This window comes from Petaurus breviceps, unplaced genomic scaffold, assembly GCF_028583685.1.
Source record: "Petaurus breviceps papuanus isolate PSGF00001 unplaced genomic scaffold, PetGlider_PUasm1.0 216, whole genome shotgun sequence".
In the NCBI taxonomy this organism is placed as follows: Eukaryota; Metazoa; Chordata; class Mammalia; order Diprotodontia; family Petauridae; genus Petaurus; species Petaurus breviceps.
In genome coordinates, this window is record NW_027185867.1 from 8,689,542 (window position 1) to 8,715,844 (window position 26,303).

At 42.3% G+C, this 26,303-nt stretch overlaps 1 protein-coding gene across 1 annotated transcript in view; it reads left to right on the plus strand.

Moving 5' to 3' along the window:
- The first annotated feature begins 13,473 nt into the window (after nucleotides 1-13,473).
- The window catches only part of SLC6A13 (solute carrier family 6 member 13), a 46,222-nt gene continuing 33,392 nt past the window's right edge, over nucleotides 13,474-26,303 (plus strand). Inside the window, exons 1-4 of the mRNA XM_069094366.1 lie at nucleotides 13,474-13,585; nucleotides 16,038-16,256; nucleotides 24,712-24,846; nucleotides 25,590-25,730. Coding sequence (XP_068950467.1) covers nucleotides 16,043-16,256; nucleotides 24,712-24,846; nucleotides 25,590-25,730 — 490 coding nt within the window. The 5' untranslated portion in view covers nucleotides 13,474-13,585; nucleotides 16,038-16,042. The remainder of the gene's footprint in view (nucleotides 13,586-16,037; nucleotides 16,257-24,711; nucleotides 24,847-25,589; nucleotides 25,731-26,303) is intronic.

Sequence of the window (26,303 nt, forward strand, 5' to 3'; positions counted from 1 at the left end):
ACACGGCTAGTAAGTGTTAAGTGTCTGAGGCAGAATTTGAACTCAGATCCTCCTGACTCCAGGACTAGTGCTCTATTCACTGTACCACCTAGCTGCCCCAGGGGAACTGGTAAGTTAACTGGAACTGGGAGTCCAGTTAAGACATATCATTGGTCCTTTTTGAAAAATTAAGGACAGACAACAAGTGAACAGAGCTTAATAGCTCTACAGACCAGTTTCTGGTTTCACCAAAAGAGCAGTAACACCTTCTTCAGCAACCCAAGAGTAGTAGCTAGTGAGTAGCTGTAGATAAGCCAGAAGTGACTGTCTCTCATGGAGACTGACATCCAGACTAGTAGCCCAGAGCTGTGAGTTGGCCCAGATACTTGTTTCTCTACCTTTGCATCTCTGCTAGATTTCTGCAAATTTGTGCCCGTTCTCCCCCATGAATACTTTGCACATTGATGGGAGAGCATGATTTATGGGTATATCATTATATAATGATTATTTTTCGTTTTGTCTTTGTATTTAATAAATATTTCATGATTAAGAATTATTGGTGTCATATTGTCTGATTTGTTTATTTGAGTAGCACATGGGAGGAGGCTCACAAATTAAAGTAATGAGCAGATAACCTATAGTTCTTCCACACCAGGATCACCCTTTGGACTCTGAAAGAGTTATAGCTGCATGGCCACCCACTATGGGGAACCACCCCAACCTGCCAATATGTGTGTAAGTGAAATGAATACTCTAGTCCAGCCTAGAGAGAGAGTTGGGCTCAGTGAAATGCCAGTATTATACCATTTTCCTTACAATGTAGTAGACGGCCCTGTGCCAGAAAATATTGGTAGGGGTATATGGGTAACGTATACCCTTAACCCATTATGCATCATCATTGATAAACTAAGCACCCTCTGGGATGACTTACAGCTACTTGTAAATGCACCATCTCCCTGTGTCTGTTGAAATATTGTACAATCTTAATTTAAGGCAAATGGGGATATCTCTGGTTTCTAGGGAATCAGACCCCATAAAGGGCTACTGTTCCCTTAGGACTGTCAAAGCTGAAATAGTGGACAGGAAAGAGTTGGCCTCTAGATTTAACCCCTTTAGATTTATCCTTCAGAGAAGTCTTCCCAATGATGTACATAAATTCTACTTCCTTTTCCTTTGGATTTTGCTCTGAACTCTTTCTATATGGGTAATCCTTTGATGTCAAATTTTTAGTTGTATTTGGTGGAGATGTCTTTTAGGGATCTGGTCCTTCGACTTTCCCATGCTTTTGTCTGTCTGTTTACCAAGGAGTCTGAGAGTGAATGTAAATAGCAATCATTTCTATTCTGGTCAGAAACTCTGAAGGACTTCCCCTCCCTGATTGATTCTTTTGTGAAGGCAAAGTAGGCCATCTTTTACCTAGCTTTTGACTACTGAATAGGTGTTGCCTCAGACAAACTGAGACCTGGGAAAGAACTTTGCTTAAGAAGGCCAAGATCTCCCAATGCATTCTGGGCCATTGCCAGTCATCCAGACCTATGACTTGCCTCTAGACTCTAATGACTGTGGGGGAGGGAGTGGGGCTGATGACTTTGCACAGCTATGCCTCACTTGAATCCAATTCACTGGCAAGTTCAAAACTTCACCCTCCTGATGTAATTGGTTCTTTTTGAGAATGAAGGACAAACAATAGCCACCAAAGTGTCTGACTAGCTCTCCTAAAAACTATATGTGACAATGCATGATTTTCAAAGGGCTGCTTAGGGTGGCTTTCCAGTAGTGTATGATCTTGCATTTTCTCAAAACACCAAGATTTTGGAGCAAGACACAATCCCTTAGCAGGAATTCCTAGCAATAAACTTGGACATTACACTATAAGTTATAGCTTTCCACGCTCTTTTGAGCTGAAGCTATTGCCAGGCAATAGGCCTCCCTCAAATGATTTTTCAGGTGAGTGACTTACCAGTCATGAGTCTCTATATCTTCTTGATCCTTAGAGATGCCAAAGTACAAGTCCATTGGCAGTGGGGCTTTTAGGCTGTGGTCTTGTTCCTGGTGACATTATACTTATACATCACATGCTGACTCCAGCGACTCACCCACCTGGGCCTCTGTTTCCCCATCATGCTCAACAGTTAAAAAACTTTGGATATGCATCTCTCTGGGGGTGGCTTTTTAGACTTTTTAATTCCTCCTAGATCAAATACCTCCTTGGGTAGTCAGCTCTCAAAAATCTGAACTTTGATAAAAATAAATTCTTTCAAGGAAACCAAAGTAAAAAAACTTCTACTAGAACACTTTGGTGACTGCAGAAGCCCTCTGGTTGCTGGTTGGATAGGCTTATGTGGGTGGCATACCTGAACCAAAGGGCCTACCTCCAGGGCAATGGTGTCAAACTCAAATAGAGACAGGGCCACTAATCTATACCAAAGATACCCTATGGGCTGTGTGGTGACTTACTTTTAAAATGTTCTGGTATCTGTGTCATATTGTATTTTTATTTTGTTTTTGTTAAATATTTCCCAATTACATTTTAATCTGATTTGGGCTGCATTTGAGTGTTGCAGTCCATAGATGGCTAGAAGACTGTGTGTTTGACACCTCTGCTTTAAGATGGGCCTTTCTAGAGTAAAGGCGTTTTATGCCCACCAGCTCAGCTGCTTACATCCTTTGTCAGGAGCAGCTGAGCTTTTCTCTGAATGCACCAAGCATGGGTCTCACACTTCTTGTAAAGTTCTCTTGTCTAATGTATCCAAATAAGTTTTTTTTTTGCTTTTTTAGAGGTTGGAAGGTTAAGTGACTTGCCCAAGGTCACACAGCTAGTTAAGTGTCAAGTGTCTGAGGCCGAATTTGAACTCAGGTCCTTCTGACTCCAGGGCTGGTGCTCTAGTCACTGTGCCACCTAGCTGCCCCCTATCCCAATCATTGTTATAGCCATGGATAAGTTAAATTTGGGCTACACTTATTGACTTTTCACGGGCTCTGACTCCACTTTTTTTGATACCGGCCTGATAGGTTTCAACTTCTGGAAGAGTAGTACTAGATTCTCTTGTGTGCATTTAGTTTGTTCCCAGACTGTTCATAGTTGAAATAAGATACCATTTGGGGCATACTCTTCAGTGTCATGCCATCTTGACTTTTGAACCTGAACCTCCTTGGTTCTCGGCATGTGACTCTGGACAATCATACAGACAGCAAACCTGTCTGGAACGTTTTAGGTAGTTTGTCTGATTTGGTTTGGTTCTTACTTTGGTCTCTGTGGTTCACACCTGAGTGGACTGCTTGAAGATCCACGGGATCAATTTTTGTAGCTTGAAGCTGTTTTCTTTGTCTGTATGTTGCCCCGATGTTCCTGTTAAATGGGATCAGTCCTGAGTGGCTGAGGGTCTGTCCTAGCTGCTTAACCAGGTAGGGTTTCAATAACGTCACTTGGTGCCCCCTCCCCCTGCCTGCCCATCCCCCAGCACTTGGGTGAGCCTAGTGTCATTGCATACACAGAGTCACTGCAACTTTAATCACAGGTCTCTGCAGTTGTCACTTGAGCCTTTGCACAAAGCTGGAAAACTGCTTTTCCCTCTGAGTGGAAGATAAAGTTAGGAACTTAACATGAACATCCTCTCTGTTCTCAGTGTCACCAAAGTGTATATCCTGAGGCTATAGACATTTGAGTACTATAATGGGAATTCCATTTTCAAGGTGTGTAGAATATCAAAGAGAGATCCACTGAGGTTCTAGCAAATAAAGGTCCACTGGGCCTCTGCTCAAAGCACCTGCCATTTGTGCAGTGACATGGAGGCATGTTCCAATGGTGGTCTGAAAACTGAATCTCTAGGCAAGATTATATTGTTCCTGAGAATAACTGTGATTGTATATGGGGTGTCCTCGCAGGCTACAGCATCTATATGACAACCTAGGCTCGTGCCTCTGCTGTCTTCCAGTTTCCAGCTAAGGAAGAGAGTGTTTTAGTCCATAGCAGGGTCCTCCCAGTATTCCACAGCCAACCTTCCTTATCTATACGATAGTCTGTGCCCAAGTAAAAGATTGAGCAACTAGTCTCCCAGGAGCCCCTTCTTCAGGTACTCTGGGGGCTTGGGAAGGCTCCACAGTCTCAGGCAGCTCACACAAGCTTGGTGACCTCCTTTGCTGAATGTCATCTCCAGCCCCCCTCTCCCACCTTCCCTTTAGGCCTCTACAATCCACATGCCTCAGTCTCTATCTGAGTTGTTCCCTACTGCCTGTGGTTCCTAATACACGGATCTCTTTTGAAGAAGCAAGCCCTCCTTAGGTGCATGTATATCATTCTCTGCAGTGCTAATCACTCTTGTAGGAGCAAGAGTCAGATTCTTAGTTTTGTTCCTTCCTCTGTTGCTGTTTCAATGTCACTGTCTGGGAGCTGGTTCCTCAGTATATGTCAGTCCCTGAAGGGGCATTTGGATGTACAGGCCTAATTATCTCTGGCTCTTCTTGCATAGTCTAGCATTCCTTCTAAGGTGCATTCTGTGTAACAGAAGTGATGCCAGAGCGTGGATGGAGCTGAGACAGACTCTCCTGGCTACTTTTGGGGACACAGATCTGTGCTGATTGATTTGGGGGTGATGCATCAATCTCTTGGTCCTTGGGGTGGTACCAGGTGGGGAGAGATGCATCGAGAAGTATTGACTACTTAACCAAGAAGCGCTGTCTATTCAGTAGACTCAGTCAATCCATGAACATTTATTAAATATCTTATGTGTCAGGCACTAAGCTAAATGCTGAGGTTACAAAAGAGGCAAGAGACAGTCCCTTTCCTGAAGGGAGACCAAAAGTTAATGGGGGAAACAACAATAAACAAATATATACAAAGCAGCTATATACACATAAGTGGAAAATAATGAAGAGAGGGAAGGCACTAGAATTCAGAGGGGTTGGGAAAGGCTTTCTGTAAAATATGGTATTTCAGTTGGGACTTAAAGGAATCCAGGAAAGCTTGATGAGGCAGAGATGAGTCAGGAGAGCACTCTAGGAAAAGGAGACAGCCAGAGAAACTGCCCAGAGCTGAGAGAGGGAATGTCTTGTTCATGGAACAGCAGGAGACCAGTGACACTGGACTGACATATGGGTAGGGAGCAAGGTGTAAGGAGACTGAAAAAGTAGGAGGGGGCTAAGTTATGAAGGGCTTGGAACACCAGAGGATCTTGTGTTTGATCCTGGAGGCAATAGGGAGTCACTGGAGTTTATTGAGTAGGAGGGTGACATGATTTGACCTGTGTTTTAGGAAAACACTTTGGTGCCTGAATGGAGGCTAGATTACAGTGGGGAGAGACTTGCGGCAGGCAGACCCACCAGCAGGTTATTGCAGTAGTCTAAGGGTGAGCCTGCACTAGAGGGGTGGCAGTGTCAGAAGAGGAAAGGGGGCATATAGGAAAGATGTTCCAGAGGTGAAACCAACAGATTGAATTTGGAGGGGGGATAAGAGGTCTAGGATGACTCCTACGTTGTGAGGGATTGGGAGGATGGTGTTGCCTTTACAGTAACAGATAAGGTGGGGTTGGGTTGATGGTAATAGATAATGAGCTCAATTTCGGACATATTGAGTTTAAGATGTCTACTAGACATCCAGTTTGAGATGTCTAAAGGACAGTTGGAGATACAAGATTGGAGGTCAGCAGGGAAGTTGAGGCAGGAGAGATAGACTTGAAAATCATTAGCATAGAGGTGGTAATTAAATCCATGGAAGCCAATGAGATCACTGGATGAAGCAGTATAGAGGCAGAAGAAAAGAGGGCCCAGGACAGAATCCTGTGGGACACCTAAGGTTAGAGGTCATAATCTGGATGAGAATCCAGCAAAGGAGATTGAGAAAGAATGGTCAGGTAGGTAGAAGAAGAATTTTTGTTGTTCATTCATTTCAGCCATGCCCAACTCTTCATGACCGCATTTGGAGTTTTCTTGGCAAAGATACTTAAATAGTTTGCCATTTCCTTCTCCAGTTCATTTTACAGATGAGGAAACTGAGACAAACAGGGTTAAGTGACTTGTATAGGGTCACACAGCTAGTACATGTCTATGGCTATATTTTAACTGAATTCTTCCTGACTCCAGGTCCAGCACTTTATCCACTGAGTCATTTAGTTGCTCCGCAGGAGAGAGTGGTGACCTAAAAATCCAGAGACAAGAGTGCATCAAGATGTTGATCAGTCCTTAAAAGCTACAGAGAGCTCGAGGAGAATGAGGATTGAGAAAAAGACATTGGATTTAGCATTTAAGAGATAATTGGAAACTTTGGAGAGAGCAGTTTGGGTGGAATGATGTGATTGGAAGCCTGATTATAAGAGGTTAAGAAAAGAGTGAGAAGAGAGAAGGTGGAAGGACCTATTATAGATGGTCTTTTGTAGTTTAGCCAAAAGGGCAGAAGAGGTGTAGGATGATAATTAGGCATGGAAGGACCAAGTGAGGGTTGTTTTCAGAATGAAGGAGACATGGGGATGTTTGTAGGCAGTAGGAAATGAGAGCAGGAAAGAAGCCAGTGGAGATTGGAAATAAGTGAAGGAAGGAGAATGACAGAGGGGACAGTCTGTTTGAAGAAGACAGGATGTAATTGTATTGCTTGAACAGGTAGAGGGGGTTAGCCTTAGTAAGGAGTAAGACCACTTCAGCATGTGAGACAGGGGTGAAGGAGGAGAAAGTAGCAGAAGGAGCCTGAGTGATCGGTATAAGGAAGACGGAGAACAGGGAGTTCATAGTGGATGATCTCTTTTTTTTCTGTAAAAGATGAGGCAAAGGGTGTTGGGGCCATGGAAGGTTTGAGAAGGGATAAAAGGTTTGGAAGAGCCACTGTTGGGAGTTTGATACGTTGATGAGAGAAGTATAGCAGCAATGAGGCTCCAGTTGTGTAGCATAGATTTGAAGTGGACTAATAATGGGTATGTGATTTTTCTTCACCTTCATTCAGCAGCAAGTGTATAAGAGCAAATGCAGAGGGTGGTTGGAGTGATCCAAGGCTGAGGCTTGGCTGGGCATAATGACAAGGGGGCTAGAGACTAGGACAGAGAAGAGAACTTCTGTTCTCACTTTCTTCTCCTCTCTTCTGTGGCTTGATGACTCTTTCAGCCTTTTTCTTGGATTTCTCACAAATGTGTGGTCCTCCCCTCCTCTCTAGAATCTGTGGCAGCTGCTCTCACATGGAGCTCATCCAGGTTAGTTTGAGACTTAGTCTCAAGGCTCTGACTGTCTCTCCTGCCTTGTGTTTCTTTTCTTGATCACAGATGACTGAACAGAAATCCTGAGAGATGGACTTCTTGGGACCTGTGGTTATTCCAGCCTTTCCTAGGTCCACAATCAGTGTCACCTGCCCTACAGATCTCAGTATTCAGAGAAGATGACCCCCACCACGAGGATGAGCCCAAGTCATGATATGGCTTGCCGGGAAATATGAATGTTGAGAAGCTACCAAAGTAGTGAATGTGGAGCTAAGTTGTAGGTGAAATGCTATTCAGCAGCCCCCAAAATGTTTCATGCTTCGATGTTTTCATTCTCAAAGAGGACCATGATATCTGGAAGGTGATGCCATGACCTGTGAGTGAATTGGATTTAAGTGAGGGAGGTCTGTGTAAAATCACCAGCCTCACTTTCTCCTCTGGAAACATTTGGATTCAGCAGCAAGATATAGATCAGGACGATTGGAGATGTCCCCAGATGTTTTAAATATCAGCCTCTGGAAAGAGTATAATAGGATTTATAGATTACTTTGTAATGATAAAAGATTTTGTTAATATAAGCTTGTGAGTCTTTTGTGTTCTAAGAATTTCTTTTGTGTGTAAGAAATAAATAGCTGTCCTCTACATGATCTTTCTTCTACATTGATTCTAGCAAAAAAAAAACTCTTGATCCCTTTTGGTGAGACCTCAGACTTGAGGCCAACTTAATATTTAAATGTTTGACATGAAGAGCCAGAGACTACAAGAAAGACCCTGACTCCTCCCTTTAAAGGCTAGGCTTCCCCAAGCCTGAGCTGGGGCCCCTTAGGGGGACAAGTGTTCCTATGTCTCTGTTACAGAAGTATTATTTTATTATGTAAAATGTCTGAGAGCAGGGATTATTTCATTTGTTGCTTTTATATCCCTTCCCTAGCACCAAGAGTAAAGGGTGTCATCAGAAGATTATATGACAGAAAAAAAGATGAACTGGTGATGTGGTGAGAGAGGAATGGAGGGCCAGAGTGTTCCTCAGATAACCTTGAGGTAGCAGAAGAAAGCCAAGAAGGTCTCCAGTGCTTTGGATGGGTCCCCCAGGGAACTTTTGGGAGGTCAAGGACAGGAGTTACATAGGCTGGACATTTACTCTCTAGACTCTCCTCTTGGACTTTACTCCAGAAACCCCTCTCCACTGCCCCACCCCACCTCATGTCAGGCCTGAACTTCACATGTGGAAAGTATCCTTCACACCTGTGACCCCTCCCTGTTATTGCTTGGTTCCTCCCAGAACTTCCAGGCTTCCCATGCCTTTGTTCCTCTCTAGGGTGTGTTCCTGACTCTCTTCCCCAAGATTTTCTGTGTGGTGCCTCCCACCTTCATGGTGTGCTTTTATTCCCACCTCTGCCTCCTCCCTAGAAAGGAACCTTCCCAGCTTTCTTTTATTTTAACTTCCCCACCCCCACCCCCCTTAGAATGTAAGCTTCTTGAGAGCAGGGGCTGTCTTTCTTTCCGCTTGCATCTGTATTCTCAGCACTTAGCACAGTACCTGGCACATAGTGAACTCTTAATAGTTCTTAGTTGACTTTCACATGGGTATGGATGGTACATTGCATTGTTGGAAAGAACTCCAAAATCAGAGAGACCACAGATCTGTTTGAGAAATTGAGTAGATATCCCTAAACTAGTACAGTACCTTTCACAGAATAGGTGTCCAATCAATGTTTAATAGAGATGAATTAGAACAGATCACTTGTTACATGCTCATTCCTGGGAGGCCTGTGAGCTAGACTAGAGAATTACCCACGTGCCCACCATATAGGAATAATATTTGCATAGGGGTGGTTTGAGAAAAGGGACAACAAGTTATCATTATTATAGTTTGTTGGTGAGATCAACACATGAAATGTCTATAAGATAATCCATAATATATATGTGTGTGTGTATGTCATTTTCTCCTTCCCCTTTCCTTTTCAGTTTAAAACTCTTTTGATTAGATATTAAAGCCTCCAAGCAAATACATTTTTATCAGCCCTTGTCAAATGTATTCCATCCCCAAGACCAGCCATGCCTCCATTCTAACCATGTCTAGAAATCCAAAGCTTGTCTTCAGACACATCTTTTTAAAATCAGTTATTCACTTCCCATATTTGCTTTTCTCTTAGGCAAACTTAACTAGTTATTTACTTCCCAGACCTGCCTTTACCTTTGGTACCTATGGCATTTTAACACTGTAGGTGGCTACTCCTATTAGTATAGCTTATGAGTCCTACCTAGGATGTTTCCCATGAACAATCATGGCGGTATAGGCCTTTAGGAAAGGCATCTTAATGGTATAGTGAGAAGTTATTATAACCTGCTGCCCCTCACCCCAGCCTCGTGGGTGTATACTCACAGTATCTGGTAGTGAAATGTGTATGATGTAGGCAAAAGGTAACTCACAGCTCCTGGTACTGTTCTATCTCTTTATAGAGTTCTTACAAGACTTCCCCCCAAATATTGGCTCTTTACTGGGAGAGTCACTGAGCTGGGCTTTCAGGTCTGCTCTTCTCTTGAAGGAAGCACTTATTGCCTACTCTGCCAGGCACCATGCTAAGCACTTTTTGTAAATATTATTTTTCCCATTATACAGTTGAGAAAACTGAGGCAAGCAGAGGTTAGATGACTTGCCCAAGGGCATATAGCTAGTAAGTGTCTGAGGCTGAATTTGAACCTCAGTCTTCCTGAGTCCAGACCTAGACCACAGATCCACTGTGCCACCTAGATCCCTCCCTTGATACCGTACGTAGCTCTCTTCTCTGATGTAAAGACCCACGCTCCTTGCTTCCTCTTTAGGCGACTGTCTCTCTGTATCCTTGTTTGTTCTCTGGTGTATCTCTGATCCTTGCTGGATGCATTGTCTTTTACTGGTATAATAGCCCTGGTATAATGTCCAGTGGGGGCCCCAAAGAAGGGCAAGTCCCTTCCATAGGATTCTCCCCCATGAACTGCTCTGGAGATTGGATTCCTCCAGCTCTTAAACTTGGAACTGCTGAAATCCATCCAGCTATTTAAAGCCCCCAGGTATGTAGCCAGTTCACTTGCTCAGTCAATCTCTGTTGTTCCCTACTTGGCCCACTCAAAGAAGTTTGAACCTCACCAAGGGATCACAGGGTGTAGACACATTAAAACTTGATCAGTTGTGACTACATTCTATAGTCACAACGTAGATCAATGGAGCTAGGTGATAGCGGAAAGAAGCGAATCCTTCCCTTGTATTTGTCTCATTAGTACCTGGAACATACTAGGCACTTAAGAGATGTTTATCTTTAGGAAGCTAATGACTAATGGAATTAGGCTGGTATTGGGCTAGTCCTATCTGATTCTTGCCAGACTTGGAAAGACTAAGGGAGTTGTGAATTGCTATCAACACTCTCCTTTGCAAATCTGTAAAATCTTGTAGAATGAGTGGAGGAGGTTGAGAGACTGGACTTGAACCTTCCCAATGACTTCAGAAAGGGCCAGAAAAGTGGAGAACACCCTGATCATTCTTCTGTTATCCTTTCTGGTCAGTTGGTCGACATTTATTAAGCACATACTATTACTGCACACTAATGAAGCCCAGGAAGCCAGGATCCAGAGGTGGGGAGGGAAAGGATTCCAGGTACTGAGGACAGTCAATGCAAAGCCCAGAGTTCTAGGGTGATGCATGAAGAACAGTAAGGCCAATGTCACTGAATGGCAGAGCAGCTAGAGGGGTGTGAAGTATAAAAAAACAACTGGAAAAGTAGGAGGGGGACTGGTTTTGAAGGGCCAATAGATGATATACATACATACAAATACGCAATACGTATGTATATGTATGTAGACATAGACATGCATACATATATGTCTGTGTGTATATACACAATATGTCCCAGAGGCAGCAGAGAGAGAATGGAGTTTATAGAGTAGGGGAGTGACATGGTCAGATCTGTGCTTTAGTAAAATCACTTTGGCGGTTGAGTGGAGGATGCATTAAAGACTTGAGGCAGGGAAAGCAATTAAAAGACTATTCAAGATGGAAGGTGATGAAGGTCTCCATGAATGGAGAGAAGGGGATGTTATCAGAGATGTGAAGGAAGAAATGATAAGACTTGGCCACAAACTGGATATAGGAATAAGAGAGAGCAATGACTACAAGGTTGTAAACCTGGGTGACTGGGAGATAGAGATGCCCTCAACGCTAATAGGGAAATTTGTAAGAATGGCAGGTTTGGGGGAAAGATAGTTGTCCTGTTATGGATGTTGAGTTTGATATGTCTACAGGATAGCCAATTGGAGACGTCAAAGGGCAATACCTGATATGAGAGTAGAGGTCAGGGTAGGAGAAGCTTGTTTTTATTGTTAAGTCAATTTTAATTGTGTTTGACTCTCTGTGACCTCACTTGGGGTTTTCTTGGCAAAGATACTGGAGTGGTTTGCCATTTCCTTTTCCAGCTCATTTTGCAGATGAGGAAACTGAGGCAAACAGGGTGAAGTGACTTGTCCATGGCATCCATCTACCAAGTGTCTGAGGCCAGATTTGAACTCAGGAAGATGAGTCTGGGAGGAGATTAGGACTGAGATCTGAGAATCATCTGCATAAAAATAGTAATTGGACCCACCAGACAAGAAAATATAGAGATAGAAAGAAAGAGGGCCAAGGGCAGATGCTTGGGGGCTCTGCAGGCTTTGCTTCTTAACCTCTGGACTTCATCAGGATGTTCTTGTTTGGGTGCCTTCACCCTTCTCCTACACCCCTGCTTTTTAGCTCCATTCTATGTGTTTGTTGTCTTCCCCCATTAGAATTCCTTGAAGATAGTGACTGTCTTTGTATCCACAGCATTTAGCACAGTGCCTGGTACACAGTAAGAACTTAATAAATGCTTGTTGACTGATTGACTGGATGGAGATTGAGCAAAGGAGACTAAGACAGAGCAGCCAGAAGACAGAACCAGGAGAAAGCAGTTGTCAGAAAAACCTAAAGAAGAGAGTATATCTGGGATAAGAGGGAAATTGATAGTGTCAGAGGTTTCACAGAGGTCAGCAATGAAAAATGAGAAGAGGCAAGAGTTCTTTGGTGACTTAGAGAAGACAGTTTCAGTTGAATGCTGAGGCCAGATCTCATCTCTTCTCTCAGGCTCATTCCCAATTCTTCACTAATTCAAACTCTCCTTTCCAAGCCTTCTTCCATCCTCTATCCCTTTGTAGGTAGCACAGTGGATGATAGTCTACTAGGGCTGGAGTCAGGGAGACCTGAGTTAAAATCCAGCCTCAGACACTTGACCTTAGGCAAATCATTTAACCTCTGCTTGTCTCATTTTCCCCAGCTTTAAAATGGGGATCACCATAGTGTCTACCACCCAGGCTTGTGGTGAGGATCAAATGAGATAATATTTGTAAAAAGTGCCTGACACACAGCAAGAGCTAATATATTCAAATTCCTTCTCTGTCCCTCCCTATCCTACCAAGCTCCCCCTTTTCATTCATGGAGTTCTCAAATTCCTACCTTAAAGAAGTGTTCCTTGCCTGATTGAAAGACTGCTTAGTGATTCCTTGCATAAACATATCAATCCCAATATCTTCAACTACGATCACTTTTTTACTTACACCTAATATTTGTGCTAAAACTTTCTTCGAATAAAGAACTTGTGCACATATTTAGTACTTTTTCTGTTGTCTATATGGTTTTTTTGGTTGTTGTTCAGTTGTTTCTGTTGTGTCCAACTCTTTGTGACCCCATTTGGGTTTTTTTTTTTTTTGAGCAAAGATGATTTGCCATTTCTTTCTCCAGATCATTTTACAGATGAGGAACTGAGGCAAACAGGGTTAAGTGACTTGCCCAGGGTCACACAACTAGTAAGTGGCAGAGGCCAGATTTGAACTCAGAAAAATGTCTTCCTGACTTCAGGCCTGGCACTCTATCCACTGTGCCACCTAACTGCTCATTCTGTAATATAGAGACCACTATGTCTCATCTTCCATCTTTCCAACAAAGTATCCCAAGGGACACTTTAAGAAATGATTCTGATGATGTGAATTCAGGTAGGGGTAGGTAAAGAGGATGTGCTGTAGAGAAAGAGAAACACAGAAATGGTATGTGCTTTGTAGACACATGTAGACCCACCAGGGAGAGCTCTGCTTCTTCCAGATAAGTACATAGGCAACTGGACTCATCTACAAGAGTGTGTACACACACAGACACAAACACAGACACACACACACACACTCACACTCCGAGCTGTGAAATCACTCATGTGGAGGTGGTTGGTGGCTGTGGAGAGGAGGGGGGGGGCAGGAGGGCGGAATGTGGGTTGGGCAAAGTTTAGAATTACAGTGCAGCAGAGGCGTTCTCAACCCATACTTTAAATAGCCAGCACCTTCCCCCTTGGATTCTTCTTCTCCCCCTTAGCTGGACCCCTGGCAGCTCCTTCCTTAAGGTCTGTAACATTTCCTTATTTGTTTCTCTCTCTCTCTCTCTCTCTCTCTCTCATTCTGTAGAGTAGGTTCTGGTCTTCAGGTTGAGTTCATCCAAAATCAGATTTTTTTTTCTTAAAAAAAAGACAGAAAAAATTATTTGTGGGAATGTGTATGAAAACATATGATGTCTCCTTCCTTCTTCTAGATGTGTTTCCTCCTCAGATATACTATATACATATGTGTATTATATATATACACATACATATATATGTACACACAGATACACACATACATACATATATGTATATATCTTTTATGGCTGCTTGATTTGGGGACAGTGTTATTTGCTAGACAAGAGCCCCAAAGGGAGGTAAGGCACCTGAGTTCTTTCATCAAGTGATTAAGGGTTGCCTGATTCCTGGCCCTAGGGTCTTAATGTCTTCTAGGAAATGGAGCAATGGCTGGCTTCAGGTGGGAGTGAGAGCTTTGGAAAATCTCTGCAGCAATTTGTCTTTAGAGACCCAAGAAAGGGTTGTTTTACTGGAGAGAAGCTAGCAAGTTGTGAGAACTGTGTTTTTTTCTGTGCCCTAGAAAAGTCCATCAGGAAGAGAGGGAAAGGAAAAAACCAGCCAAGAGAGCAAGAGAGTTTTCACACACCAGTACTTGGAGAGGACCAAAGTCCTCATTTTTCCCTTCCTAATCTCCCCATAATCACCTGAACCCTTTCCTTTTATCCCTAAGCTATATTGACTACCAAGCGTGGCTCTTCTCTCTGTCCTAATAGTAGGTCAGTATATTGTTGGGGCAGCAGAGATACTGGAAGGCCTCTGCGGTATAGAAAAAATATGTATTGTCCCCTTTCTCCTATTCTTTCTCCCTTAGAGGTACTGCTGGGCAAAATTAATAGAATCCTTGGTTGATAGTTATAGTCAGGGCCCCCTCAAGTATATTCCATTAATAGGACTGGGGCTGGAGAAAAGGACATTTCTAAGACTGGTCATCTCTATGTGCTCTAGGCATTGTCTAGAAGCTCTCATCCCTTCTTTTTAAACTTGTCCTTTGAGACCCAGTGGGCCCTCTTTGACAAAGATGTGGTGGAGAAGGGGAGTGATACACATTTTTTTATGTCCTAGAAACTTTGAGAGGCCTTTATTGGCTTTTAGAAATAGGGTCTAGGAATCAGCTATCCCTTGAAAGCATCTAAAGTGGAGTATCTCATTTTTTTCATTCTTCCCCTTATTTCCCCATCACATTCATCTCTTTCCCTGACCCTGTCCCATGGAGGAAAATAAAAGACCAATCTGACAATCATCCAACCTCTTGTTTGTAAATCTTTAGTAAAGGGGAACCTACAAACCACTGAGGCAGCCCATTCTACTTTTGGACTACTTTGGTGCTTAGAAGTTGTTTTTCCCCTGACATTAATTCTAAGTCCATCCCTGTACAACTTGAATCCATTGTTCAGAAGTTCTGCCTTCTGGAGCCCAGCAAAACAAATGTAGTAACTATAATAATAATAATAATAATAATAATAATAAGCATTTTATAGCACTTTAAATTTTGCAAACTACTTTACAAATTCTATATGATTTGATTTTCATAACAATCCTGTGGGGAAAGGTGCTATTATCACCCCCATTTGATAGACAAGAAAGCTGAGGCTGAGAGGTTAAGTAAATGCCTGAGATGGAATTTGAACTTAGTTCACATGACAGCCCTTCAAATACTTGAAGGATATTATCATGCTCCCCTACTCAAGCCTTCTCTTCTCTAAGTTAAACACCCCCAGTTCTTTCAAACAATTCTTTTTTAACATAATCTTTAGGCTCTTCATAGTTCTGTTTACTCAACTCTGGATGCTGTCTTATCAATGGCCTTCCTAGAATGTGTCTTTCAGAATGGAAAATATCATCAACGCTACCACAACTATCCCCATTTTACAAGATGTAGCAGGCTAGTTGCTGCACTGAAAGCAGAACCTAGACAATGCCTGTGGTCATGTGACCCTTTCCCCCTTCACATGCCCTACATAATCCATGGGAATCTGTGGGGAACTCAGTCTGGGCTTTTGGGTTTAATGAATGCCTTCTAGCAGGAAGGAAGGGATACCAGTATAGAGAATCTTGGGGTGTAGACTCAAGTTGGTCTCAGAAACTGGAGCATTTAGATATTTCTCAGTAGGAGATGCTATGGATGAAGTGACCACTGAGGTAGAATTTCTTCCTCCTTCCCTCCCTCCCTCCCTCCCTCCTTCCCTCCTTCCTTCCTTCCTTCCTTCCTTCCTTCCTTCCTTCCTTCCTTCCTTCCTTCCTTCCTTCCTCCCTCCTTCCCTCCTCCCTCCCTTCCTTCCTATGTCTCTCTGTCTTTCTGTTACTCTCTCTGTCTCTGTCTCTCATCTGCACTTGGGGAACTAGGGGATTTTCATTTCTAGGGATTTCCTATCAATAACAAGACTTCCTATCTCTGTTCCAGGTGGGATGGATAGCAGGGTCCCTGGTGCAACCAGCAATGGAAAGACAATATCAACTTATTCAGTTGTGGAAAAGGAGAAAAAGGAGGAAGAAGAGGAGGGAACACTAGAGCGGGGTCACTGGAACAACAAGTTGGAATATGTGCTGTCTGTAGCTGGGGAAATCATTGGGCTGGGCAATGTCTGGAGGTTCCCCTATCTCTGCTACAAGAATGGGGGAGGTGAGCACCCACTGGCTCCCACCAGGAGGGGAAACTGTTTTCATCTCCTGTACCCATGATTCCTTAGGTGTCCTAAAGTCTCAAGGCTCCTCATACTTTTCCTTGGACCTTTCCTGGATCTACTGAGCCGCCTCCAACATCATGACCTTTGGACCTGGCTGTTCTTGCGTCCTAGAGATAGCCACTACAAATCAGGGAGTGGGGAGTGTAATCCTTGATTCCACTTCTCTAGGGTGTCTGCTGGTTGGGTGTTTCTGTCCTTCAGAGCTATAACTAGATCGGGGTGACAGGGGCTTGGTCCTTTGATGAACTTTAGAGGGGCTGAAGAACAGCACTCTCAGCCCTTAAAAAGCATAGAAGTAACTAATTTTAGCATTTTTTTCTGTCTGGAACAGAATTGTGATTTTATTGGTATAGGAAATTCTTAGTGAGAATAAGCCAGGGCTCTGCAATTTAGAAAGCTGTCTGGGCACTTAGTGGTTAAGCGACTTGCCTAGCTAGGCTCACACAGTCAGTACGTGTCAGAGGTGGACTTGAACTCAGGTCTTCTTAATTCTGAGGCTGGCTGCATGTGATGTTGCCTCTCTGTGCTTAGCAAAAGTCATTAAATGGAGCTGAGAAATTGTGTTATCTTAGGGAATCTATGGTGTCTTGGGGTATTCTCTTCACCTAAATGAGTGCACATTTCACAAAAATTATGTTTCTGCTCTCCCCCTTAAAAAACCCACAACTTTCAACTGTTTTATTGATGCCTTTTGTTATCTGATTTCTAGAAAAAGCAAAACCTTTCTAGTCTCCCATTTAACAAAGAATGACAGTTAAGCAAAGGCACTTGATGCAGTGGATGCATTTGATATCATATACAATATTCTGACCCAATAGTCTCCCACTTCTCTGCTTTGAGAAGGGTCATTGTCTGTTCTCTAGGATCTTCATTTGTTTTTCAATTACTTATAGTTTGACTTTCTTTTGGTTATTTTTTTACATTTACATTGGGCATAGTTGGGCATAATATTCTTTTTTCTATTATGTTAATGTGTTTCACTGCATTGATTCATATGATCTTCCTGTTTCTCTATATTTCTCATATTCATCATTTCTAATTTCACAATACAATTTGATATATATATATATATATATATATACACACACACACCACACTTTACCCCCCACTGATTCCCAAATCAATGAGTACCTATTTTCTTTCTAGGTTTGAGCTTTTTTTTTCCTTGTTATTAATTACATTGTTGTAGTCATTGTGTATATTAATTTCCTTGCTCTTCTTAGTTCACTACACATCAATTCACATGTCTTCTCATGCTTCTCTGTATTCGTCATATCTTTAGTTTCTTATAGCATAGCAGCATTTAATTTCATTCATTTTGGACCTTCATTTGTTGGATCTTCATTTCTGTCTCATACCCCTAGGATCAACAAGTATACATAGCTTAGTTATGTTTCTTACATGATTCCAAATGGATATCCAGAATGGTTTGACGTATCCACAATTCTGCTAACAATGCATTAGTGTGCCTGTCTTTCCACAGCTCAACCAACATTGACTGCTCTCAGTTTTTTATTATCTTTGCAAATGTACAAAGTATGAAGTGATCCTCAAGAGTAGGTAAAAAAAAAAATACATCGACTCTAATAAATTGTAACATATATTTTGCTTTGAGATGACCTTCATTTCCTAATGTTTCCTTTCCCCTCTCCTCCACTCTATAGTTAAAAGCAAAGTTGGGAGGGAGGGGGAAAGTCGTTACATAATACTAACCAACACTTCTACTGAGTTTGACAGTTTATGTAACGCTCCATGCTCATTGTGTCCTACTTCATCAAAGAAGGCAGAGAGGTACATTGTTTCCTCTCCTATTTGGGACCAAGTTAATTATTATAATTAGCTTTATTTTTTCTTTCCATTATTGCAGTCAGTGTATATCTTGTTTTCCTTGTTCTGACTCATTTTACAATTCATATATCTTCTCATCTTCCCTATATTCTTCGTATTTAGTTTCTTTCTTTCTTTCTTTTGCTTTTTGGAGGGCAATTGGGATTAAGTGACTTGCCCAAGGTCACACGGCTAGTTTTTGTGTTAAGTGTCTGAGGTCGGATCCAAACCCAGGTTCTCCTGACTCCAGGACCGGTGCTCTATTCACTGTGCCACCTAGCCGCCCAATATTTAGTTTCTTATAGCTTGGTAATATTTTATTATGTTCATGTAACACATTTGTTTAGCTTTTCCATAATAGATGAACATCAACTTTACTTTCATGATTTTGCTACTATAAAAAGTAATCCTATAAATAATTGTTTAACATTCTTTCAATCCTTGACCTCCTTGGGGCAGAGGTCAAGCAGTAATATCTCTGGGTCAAACGATAATGGACAGTTTAGTCATGTTTCTTGCAACATTCTTAATTGATAACTAGAGAAGTTAAACTATTTCACATCACCAAAACTGTATTAGTGTACCTGTCTTCCCATAGTCCTGACAACACTGACCATTCCCATTTTTTGTTTATCTTTTTCAATTTATAGTCTATGATGGGAAACCTCCAAGTTGTTTCAATTTGCCTTTCTCATATTATTAGTAATCTGAAGCATGTTTTCAAATGATTACTTGGAGTTTGCAGTTCTTTAGAAAATTGTTCAGATCAGTTATCTATTGGGGAAAATTTTTTACTGTTATTTATTATCATTAATTTCTGTATGTATTTTGGAGATCAGATTTTTCTTGATGATATTTGGTATAAATATTTATTCCATTTGGCAACTTGTCTTCAATCTTCATTGGTTTAGTTTGTACAATAACTTAGATTTTGTGTAATCAAAATTGTCTATTTTGCCTTTCATAATCTCCTTTATCCATGGTTTGGTTAAAAATTCTTCACTTTCCGACTCTTATAGAAATCTTATAGAATATATTATATTATAACCTATAGAAACTCTTAAAGAAATCCTGAATAATGAAAAGAAGTTTCAGGATAGCTCATTTTTACTCCTGCTGCTCTCTTTTACATGGTTCCCTAGGTTAGGCAACCCTAAAGGAGATGCATGGGTACCTGGGTTAACTATCAGGCTTAATAGGTCTTGCAAATTTGCAGGTTACCATACAGAGGTTAAGTGGGGAAGTGTTCAAAGCAAGGCTCGTGTAACCTCCCTGGGTTAGAAATATTTGAAGAGGGCATGGATATAGAATAGGCAGAAGCAAGAGATGGAATTCAGTGGTTTACTCCACAGAATATAAGGGTTCAAATGTCGTCTGGTGGTACTTATAGCCTGCCATAGGGATTGCTGTCAGGCTGGACTAGTGGAGCCTGTTATATTTCTCTTCTTAGTGATTTAGAAGTAGGCTATAGCTAGAATTAGTATATTTGACCTGGGGTGTATCCTGGTGTGTACCTCCAAACACTTGTTTGTTTGTGCTTGAGGCTTTGGTGATGTGTAGAATAGGTTCTGTATGGATGAGGGATTATGAATAAAGGTACAGGAGGGAGTCAGCCTCTTTGTAGAATTAGGCATTTGTTCCAAGGCCTGTAGGCTGACTGACACTTTTGCAAAGGCATAGACAGAAGCCTTTGGGTCTGGGATCACGGGTCTTATTCTAGTTTTTTTTTTTCTCCCTGAGGTCTTCCTCTGTGCTGTTCCCTGTACCTAGAGGACCGTTATGGCTTTGTAAGGGGGAACCTGGCTTAAGCACCTCAGCTGCTGAAATTGTACTGGGAGTCAGGAGGATTTAATTGGAGCTCAGGAACATTTGAGATTGAATAACCCGCTTAGTCCCTCACATTGGCAGAAAGAGGATTAGGTGGTGAAGCTGATTTCCTCAAGCCTCTTTGGAATTGGGTGATCTTCAGCCTAGGAATCGGGGGAATGGGGGGTAGAAAGAGAAGTACAGAATGAACCCATTTGCTTTGGGGTATTTAGGTCCAAGTTAGAATTGCCTGTGGATCGTGGGGTTGAAACATAGGGACAACCTTTGGAAAAGTAGGATTTGGGAGTAGAGAATATTATTGGGATCCTGGGCCTCTGGGGAAATGGTCTTTGACTTTGTATTTAGAAGTTCCTTGCTGAAGTCTCTCTGTACAAAACTAAAAAGGTCTGATGGACTAATCAGAGATAGGACCCCTTATCACGATTTATTCTAAAAATTTTGATTAATGGGGCCATAGGTGAACAAGGAGAGTGGTTTCCTTATTTTAGGGGCATGGATTGCTGATCTTAGAGAACCTGGGCCAGCCTACTTTTTTGTTTTTATCCCTCAGTCAACTGATTCCTTTCCCATCTCCAAGTATATCAAACTTCCCCAGGAAGTCCACCCCCTGATAGAGTGGTATCTCACTGTGGGAAGTATATAGAGCCATTCTTCATTCTATGGTCATCTTGGTCTCCCTAGAAAGAGAGATGCCTCCATGTAAGAAAACTTCGTGTTATATGATTGGGAGGCAATGGAAGGAGTGAACTTTCTTGATCATCTATTTTGTTTCCTTTAAGTTTTTTGGGGTCTCTCAGGGTCACTGCAGAATAATTCTTGACAATCATGGAAACTGGTGTTGTAGAGTTCTGAAAATCTGTTAACAGACTATGTTCTATGTGAAAGGGCTGTCTACTTCTATACCATTTCCCTGCCTTCTCAGGCTTAAAGAACTGCTGCTATACTGAGGAAAAAAGATGATCTATAGACTTAAAAAAAAGTTTTTCTTGTCAGTGAGGTGATAAGTATTTGGGTGGGGGGAGTTCATAGGAGACTGGAAAACTCCAAGAACTGCTATTTGAATATTGCACTAAAAACCAAACAAGCCAAACCCCTCCCCCCAAACCTAAGACTCTCTGTGCATATACTGCCAGGAGCTGTATATCAGTATTTCAGTTTTCCTGTTTATTTTTTAGTTTACTCAAGTCACTGTCCCTCTCTGTGCTCCTGTGTTCCTCCCCAGATCCCCATCGTGATGAAATGATTACTGATGACTAGTACTGACTGCTAAACTTCTTGCCTGCTTAATCACATAGGACAGAATTATCTGTATGCAGAGCCTTTTGGTTTTATGTGAATAGTTGAAGGTAAACAGGGTGGTCACAGGAGACAAAATTTATCTTTGTACTTCTTTTCTTCCCTTGATAGGGATTCTTCCCATCTTCCTTCCTCCTCCCCAACTCCCACCCCCAAGGAAGTGAAGGAATGAGACCCAAATGATCTTAGGTCCTTGAAACCTGGAAAGGAATGATTGATTAGGTTGGAAATAATGGTAGTTCATGCTTAGAAAGTTTACAAAGTTTTTCTTTCTTCACAACAACCCTATGAGATACAGGTAGTGCAAATATTTTTATATTCATTTGACAGATTAGGAAATTGAAACACATTGGTATTGTGTCTACCTTGGGATCACCCAGCAATTAAATATCAGGGATAGGATTCAAATGCTGGTCTCCAAACTCCAAGCCCAGTGCTTTTTTTTTACACTCCCTGAAAAATGACTGACAGAAATTGGGTTTATATTGAGAGTATTTTCTCAGGTCTTATTTCATTCATAGGGTTTGGACTATAGGGTTGGTGAAGGTTTTTACCCATCTTACTTTACAATTTCTAGAGATCAGAGCAAAGCCTCAGGAGTCATGGCTTTTAGCCAATTCACAGTTGGAGGGACATGTGACTGGGGAATGGAGTACCTGACCTAGAAAACTAGGTGAAATTGTTTTGCAATTGACTCTCCATCCCTTCAGTCCACCCTCCCTGCCTCTATCTTCAACGTTTTGATAGACGAAGAAAGACAGGCAGATATATATAGAAAGATAGTAAATGTGTTTCTCCAATAGGGTTGGGATTTCTAGGGGACTTGAGAGTTCAGAAAAAGTCATGGAAACTTGTGTTGTAGAGTTCAAATTTGAAGTGTAGCCTTGTTGCTTTGATGTCATTCATCCCCCTAAGAGAATTATAGAATTTAAGAGCTGAATAGGACACTAGCAACCCTGTCTCTCCAAAGGAATACTTTCCTGAGTAAAGAGAGTCAGTAGTGGTTCTCTTTTCTTGGGTGATGGTGGTGGCAGTGGCAGTGTGGGTATCTCTTGCCACCCAGGAAAGATTGCCTAAAGTTTTAGGATAAGGGGAGATAGTGTGTAATGTGTATGTTGGAGATAAGGTATCTGAAGGAACCCTACTCCTGTCCCTGAGTCAACTCCACTTTCTGTTAGAAATTGTCTTGGTGACATTTTCCTGAAGTGCTTCAAAGGCAGGGATCCTCAAGAGAAAGAAGGACAGGTGCTCCTGCACCTACTGGACTCCATTCTAGCTTTGTCATTCCTTCCTCTAGCCTTACCTTACTCTACCCATTAGGTTTAGACTTTGTCCTTTCCAGCACACTGTTGGACAGCTCTTTCAAGAGGCTAAGGAGGAGGGGAGCAGAGCAGGACTGTAAGGTTAAATATTGTCTTGACTTCTTGGGAAACAGTCCGGAGTGGAAAAAATGGGGAGGAGGAGGAACTGGTACTAAGCCAGTCACTCTCTCCCTACCCTGTACTGTTTGAGAGCCCTAGACGATGTGGTCAGTCTTACCCCTGCTAGGCTTCTGGCATTACCAGGCATTTGTTTTCTACACCTCCCCCTCAACAAAGCTTTGATTGATTTGTGGACATATTGCCCTTAATTGAAAGTACTTTTTGTTTCTTGGTCTCCGGAAGGACAGAGTGTTGAGGGTTTTACCCCCTAGAGTCTACATTAGGTATGTACAGTAGGAGTTAGAGATTTAGGGTAAGGAATAAAAACTATAGAATCTTGTTTTTCGGTGCTTGACCCTTTGCACTTATTAGTCTTGTTCCCTACTAGTAGGCTGAACGGTGATTTCGAAGGTATAGGGAACTTCCAGATAAGGAAACTCCCTTGACCAATGCAGGTCAGAGCCTTCTTGACATTTTATAATAGTCAATAGCACTTTGTGCCAGGTACTATGCTCAGGACTAGAAATGAAAAGAAAGGCAAAAGACTGTTCCTGCTCTCAAGGAACTTACAGTCCAATGAAAGAGACAGTGTGCAAATAACTATATACAAACAAGATAGAAACAGGATCAACTGGAGACAACCAATAGAGGGAAAGCACTGGCATGAAAAGAGATCAAGAAAAGTTTCTTTCAGATGTTGGAATTGTAGCTGAGATTTGTAGGGATACAGGAAAGCCAGGGGGCAGAGAGGAGAAGGAAAGGCATCCCAAATATGGATGACAGTAAATGAAAATGCTGGGAGTCAGGAGATAGAGGGCCTAGTTCAATGGATAGAGGACCAATGTTACTAGATCTAAGAGTACATGGTAGTGGTGGGAGTTCAGTGAACTTAAGGAGTGAAAAGACCAGAAAATAGGGACAGGTCAGGTTATGGAGGGTTCTTGGGCACTAGGTTAAATGACTTGCTTAGGGTCACACCGTATGTGTCAGAGGTGGAACTTCAAACCAACTCTTTCTGATTTTGAGGACAGTTTCCTTGTCAATATGTCAAATTGCTTCTTAATAGTATATGGAGTGTGGGGTGGCTAGGTGGCACAGTGAATAGAGCATTGGCCCTGGAGTCATGAGGTCCTGAGTTCAAATCCAGCCTCAGATACTTGACACACTTACTAAGCTGCGTGACCTTGGGCAAGTCACTTAACCCCAATTGCCCTGCCTTCCTCCCTCAAAAAAAATAGTGTATGGAGTAGATTCTAATGAGGGATGGGGACTTGTCTCTCTTCTGTGGTCCCATTCCCTGGGGTGGTAGTAACAAAAAGACTGAAGGAAAGTGATTTCTTGGGAAAGCTTTTGTCTGGTGGTAAGATACTAGGAGCATAGTCTTCTTAATTTTATTGTACCAATTCTCAGTTCCTGATTCCAAACCACCCCATCCCCCACTCCCATGCCAGCAGGTGGAAAAATAACTATGTTTCTGGTCTCAGGATATTTGTCACATCCAATGCTCATGAAAAGAATGGCAAAAGGGGATTGGGATTCCAACCATGAAGGCAGCAGCAAGCCTTGAAAGGGGTTCCAAATTGTAGGTTGTGCTAAATTTACCCTGGCTTTCAATTATTTGATGCATTGGTTTAGGTAAGGGTTAGTATTTGTTGGGGGGAAAAACCTTGGTGGAGCTAGACTGATTTTTCACAGTGAAAAAAGCCACAGTATTGAAAGGGTAGTAGCTGCCTTGTTCTCTCCCACGTTGCCAATTCCCTTTGTTAGAGCTATGCACAAGCTAGCTCCCCATTCACCCTGAGGGATGATTGTGTTCTGCCAGCTTTGGGTTGAAAGTAGGTAGTTGGAGGTGGGATGGGGGCTGTGGGAGGAAAAGTTGCCATGGAAAATGGGTTGCAAGGTCCACAGGCCACAAATGGGAGTTCAGAACAGCATGATGTAGGGGGATGGGTGAGGGCAATGAAGAGACTGGAGACAGTGTAAGCTATAAGACACGTTTCCCCCTACTCATCCCCCATAGGTGCCTTTTTCATACCCTACCTCATCTTCCTCTTCACCTGTGGCATTCCTGTTTTCCTCCTGGAGACGGCACTGGGTCAGTATACCAGCCAGGGGGGTGTCACAGCCTGGAGAAAGATCTGCCCCATCTTTGAGGGTAAGTGCCTGGAGTGCAGCTCCAGAGTATAATCACTGGTGGTCATAAAGCTGGTCTGGGAAAATTGGGATGATTAGAAAGAATGTCAAGGTCAAGAAGGGGTGAATATTTCCAATTGAAACTCAATCAGTTGATTTTGTAAATGGGACTGACTTTGCTTGACAGGGGGCAAGGAAGTAGACATTAGGAACAAAGGAGTAGGGATAAGGGAGTAAGGGATACAGGGACTGTGCCATTTACTTTCTGTTCAGCATTCAAGTTATGTACAAACCTGTATGGACTTATTTCCTGGGTGTATATGATGCTGCAACTTGTAAATGCTAATAATACCTGTGAATTGGTGGACTTAAGGGAATATCTTAGGAGTAAGAGCAGCTGGAGAGATATGCCAAGGGAAAAACAATGAAGCAAAGGCCACGCTTATGAACAAAAGGAACAAGGGCACTGATTTTGGGAGGCTGGGACAGGAATGGAAGGGATCAGTAGCTCAGGCAGCAATAGGATCTTAGCACTAGGAGCAAAACTTTGTTCAAGGTAGGGTTGGGAAGAGGACAAGTTTCACATGCTCCTGATGCCCATTACAGGGTGAAGCAGAAAGACCACTGACTATGCAGGTGGAGAAGCTAGATTTGACTTTTCCCTTGGCCACCTACACTCTAGACGAGTCACTTGGGGGTGGGTGAATTGGATGCTTGTTTCATTTCAGGTCTGTTCTTCTGTCCTCTCTGTGCTCTGCTTCCCAGGCATCGGTTATGCCTCCCAGGTGATTGTCATTCTCCTCAACTTCTACTACATCGTTGTTCTGGCTTGGGCCTTCTTCTACCTCTTCAGCTCCTTCACCATCGACCTTCCCTGGGGAAGCTGTGACCACGAGTGGAACACGGGTAAGTAATACTGTCTCTCATATACAAGCTACCTCTTATCCTCCCTTCTCTCTCCCTAAGGGCTGCCCCTAGCAAATCCCATTCACATTCTCTTGGGTAGGGACAGGACCAGGCCATAGGACTGACTGATGGAACTAGGGATTCTTAGTTTAGTGAATAAAAGACTTGAGGGGGTGGGATGGCTTAGTGTTGGTAGAAGGGCAGAGAACTAGATAGCTATGTTTAAGCATTTGGAGGGCTGTTGTGTAGAAAGGGGATTTAGATTTGTTTTGTCTAACCCCTAGGAGTCACAGAGAGGAGAATTTTTGCTTAAAATAAGGAAAAAATTCCCGAAGATTAGAGCTATAATTAGGTAGAATGGGCTGCCACAGGTAGTAATGAGTTTTCTACCATCTGAGTTGTTTAAGCAAAGGAAGTATGTCATTTATTTTGGGGGGAGTGGCTTTTAAAATGTTTATTTATTTTTATAAACATTTATTTTATTTTATTATTGCTTCTTAAATAAGCATTTATTATCTCTCCCTCTCACTGCCTTCCCCCACTGAACAATTAAAAAAATAACACCCTCATAGT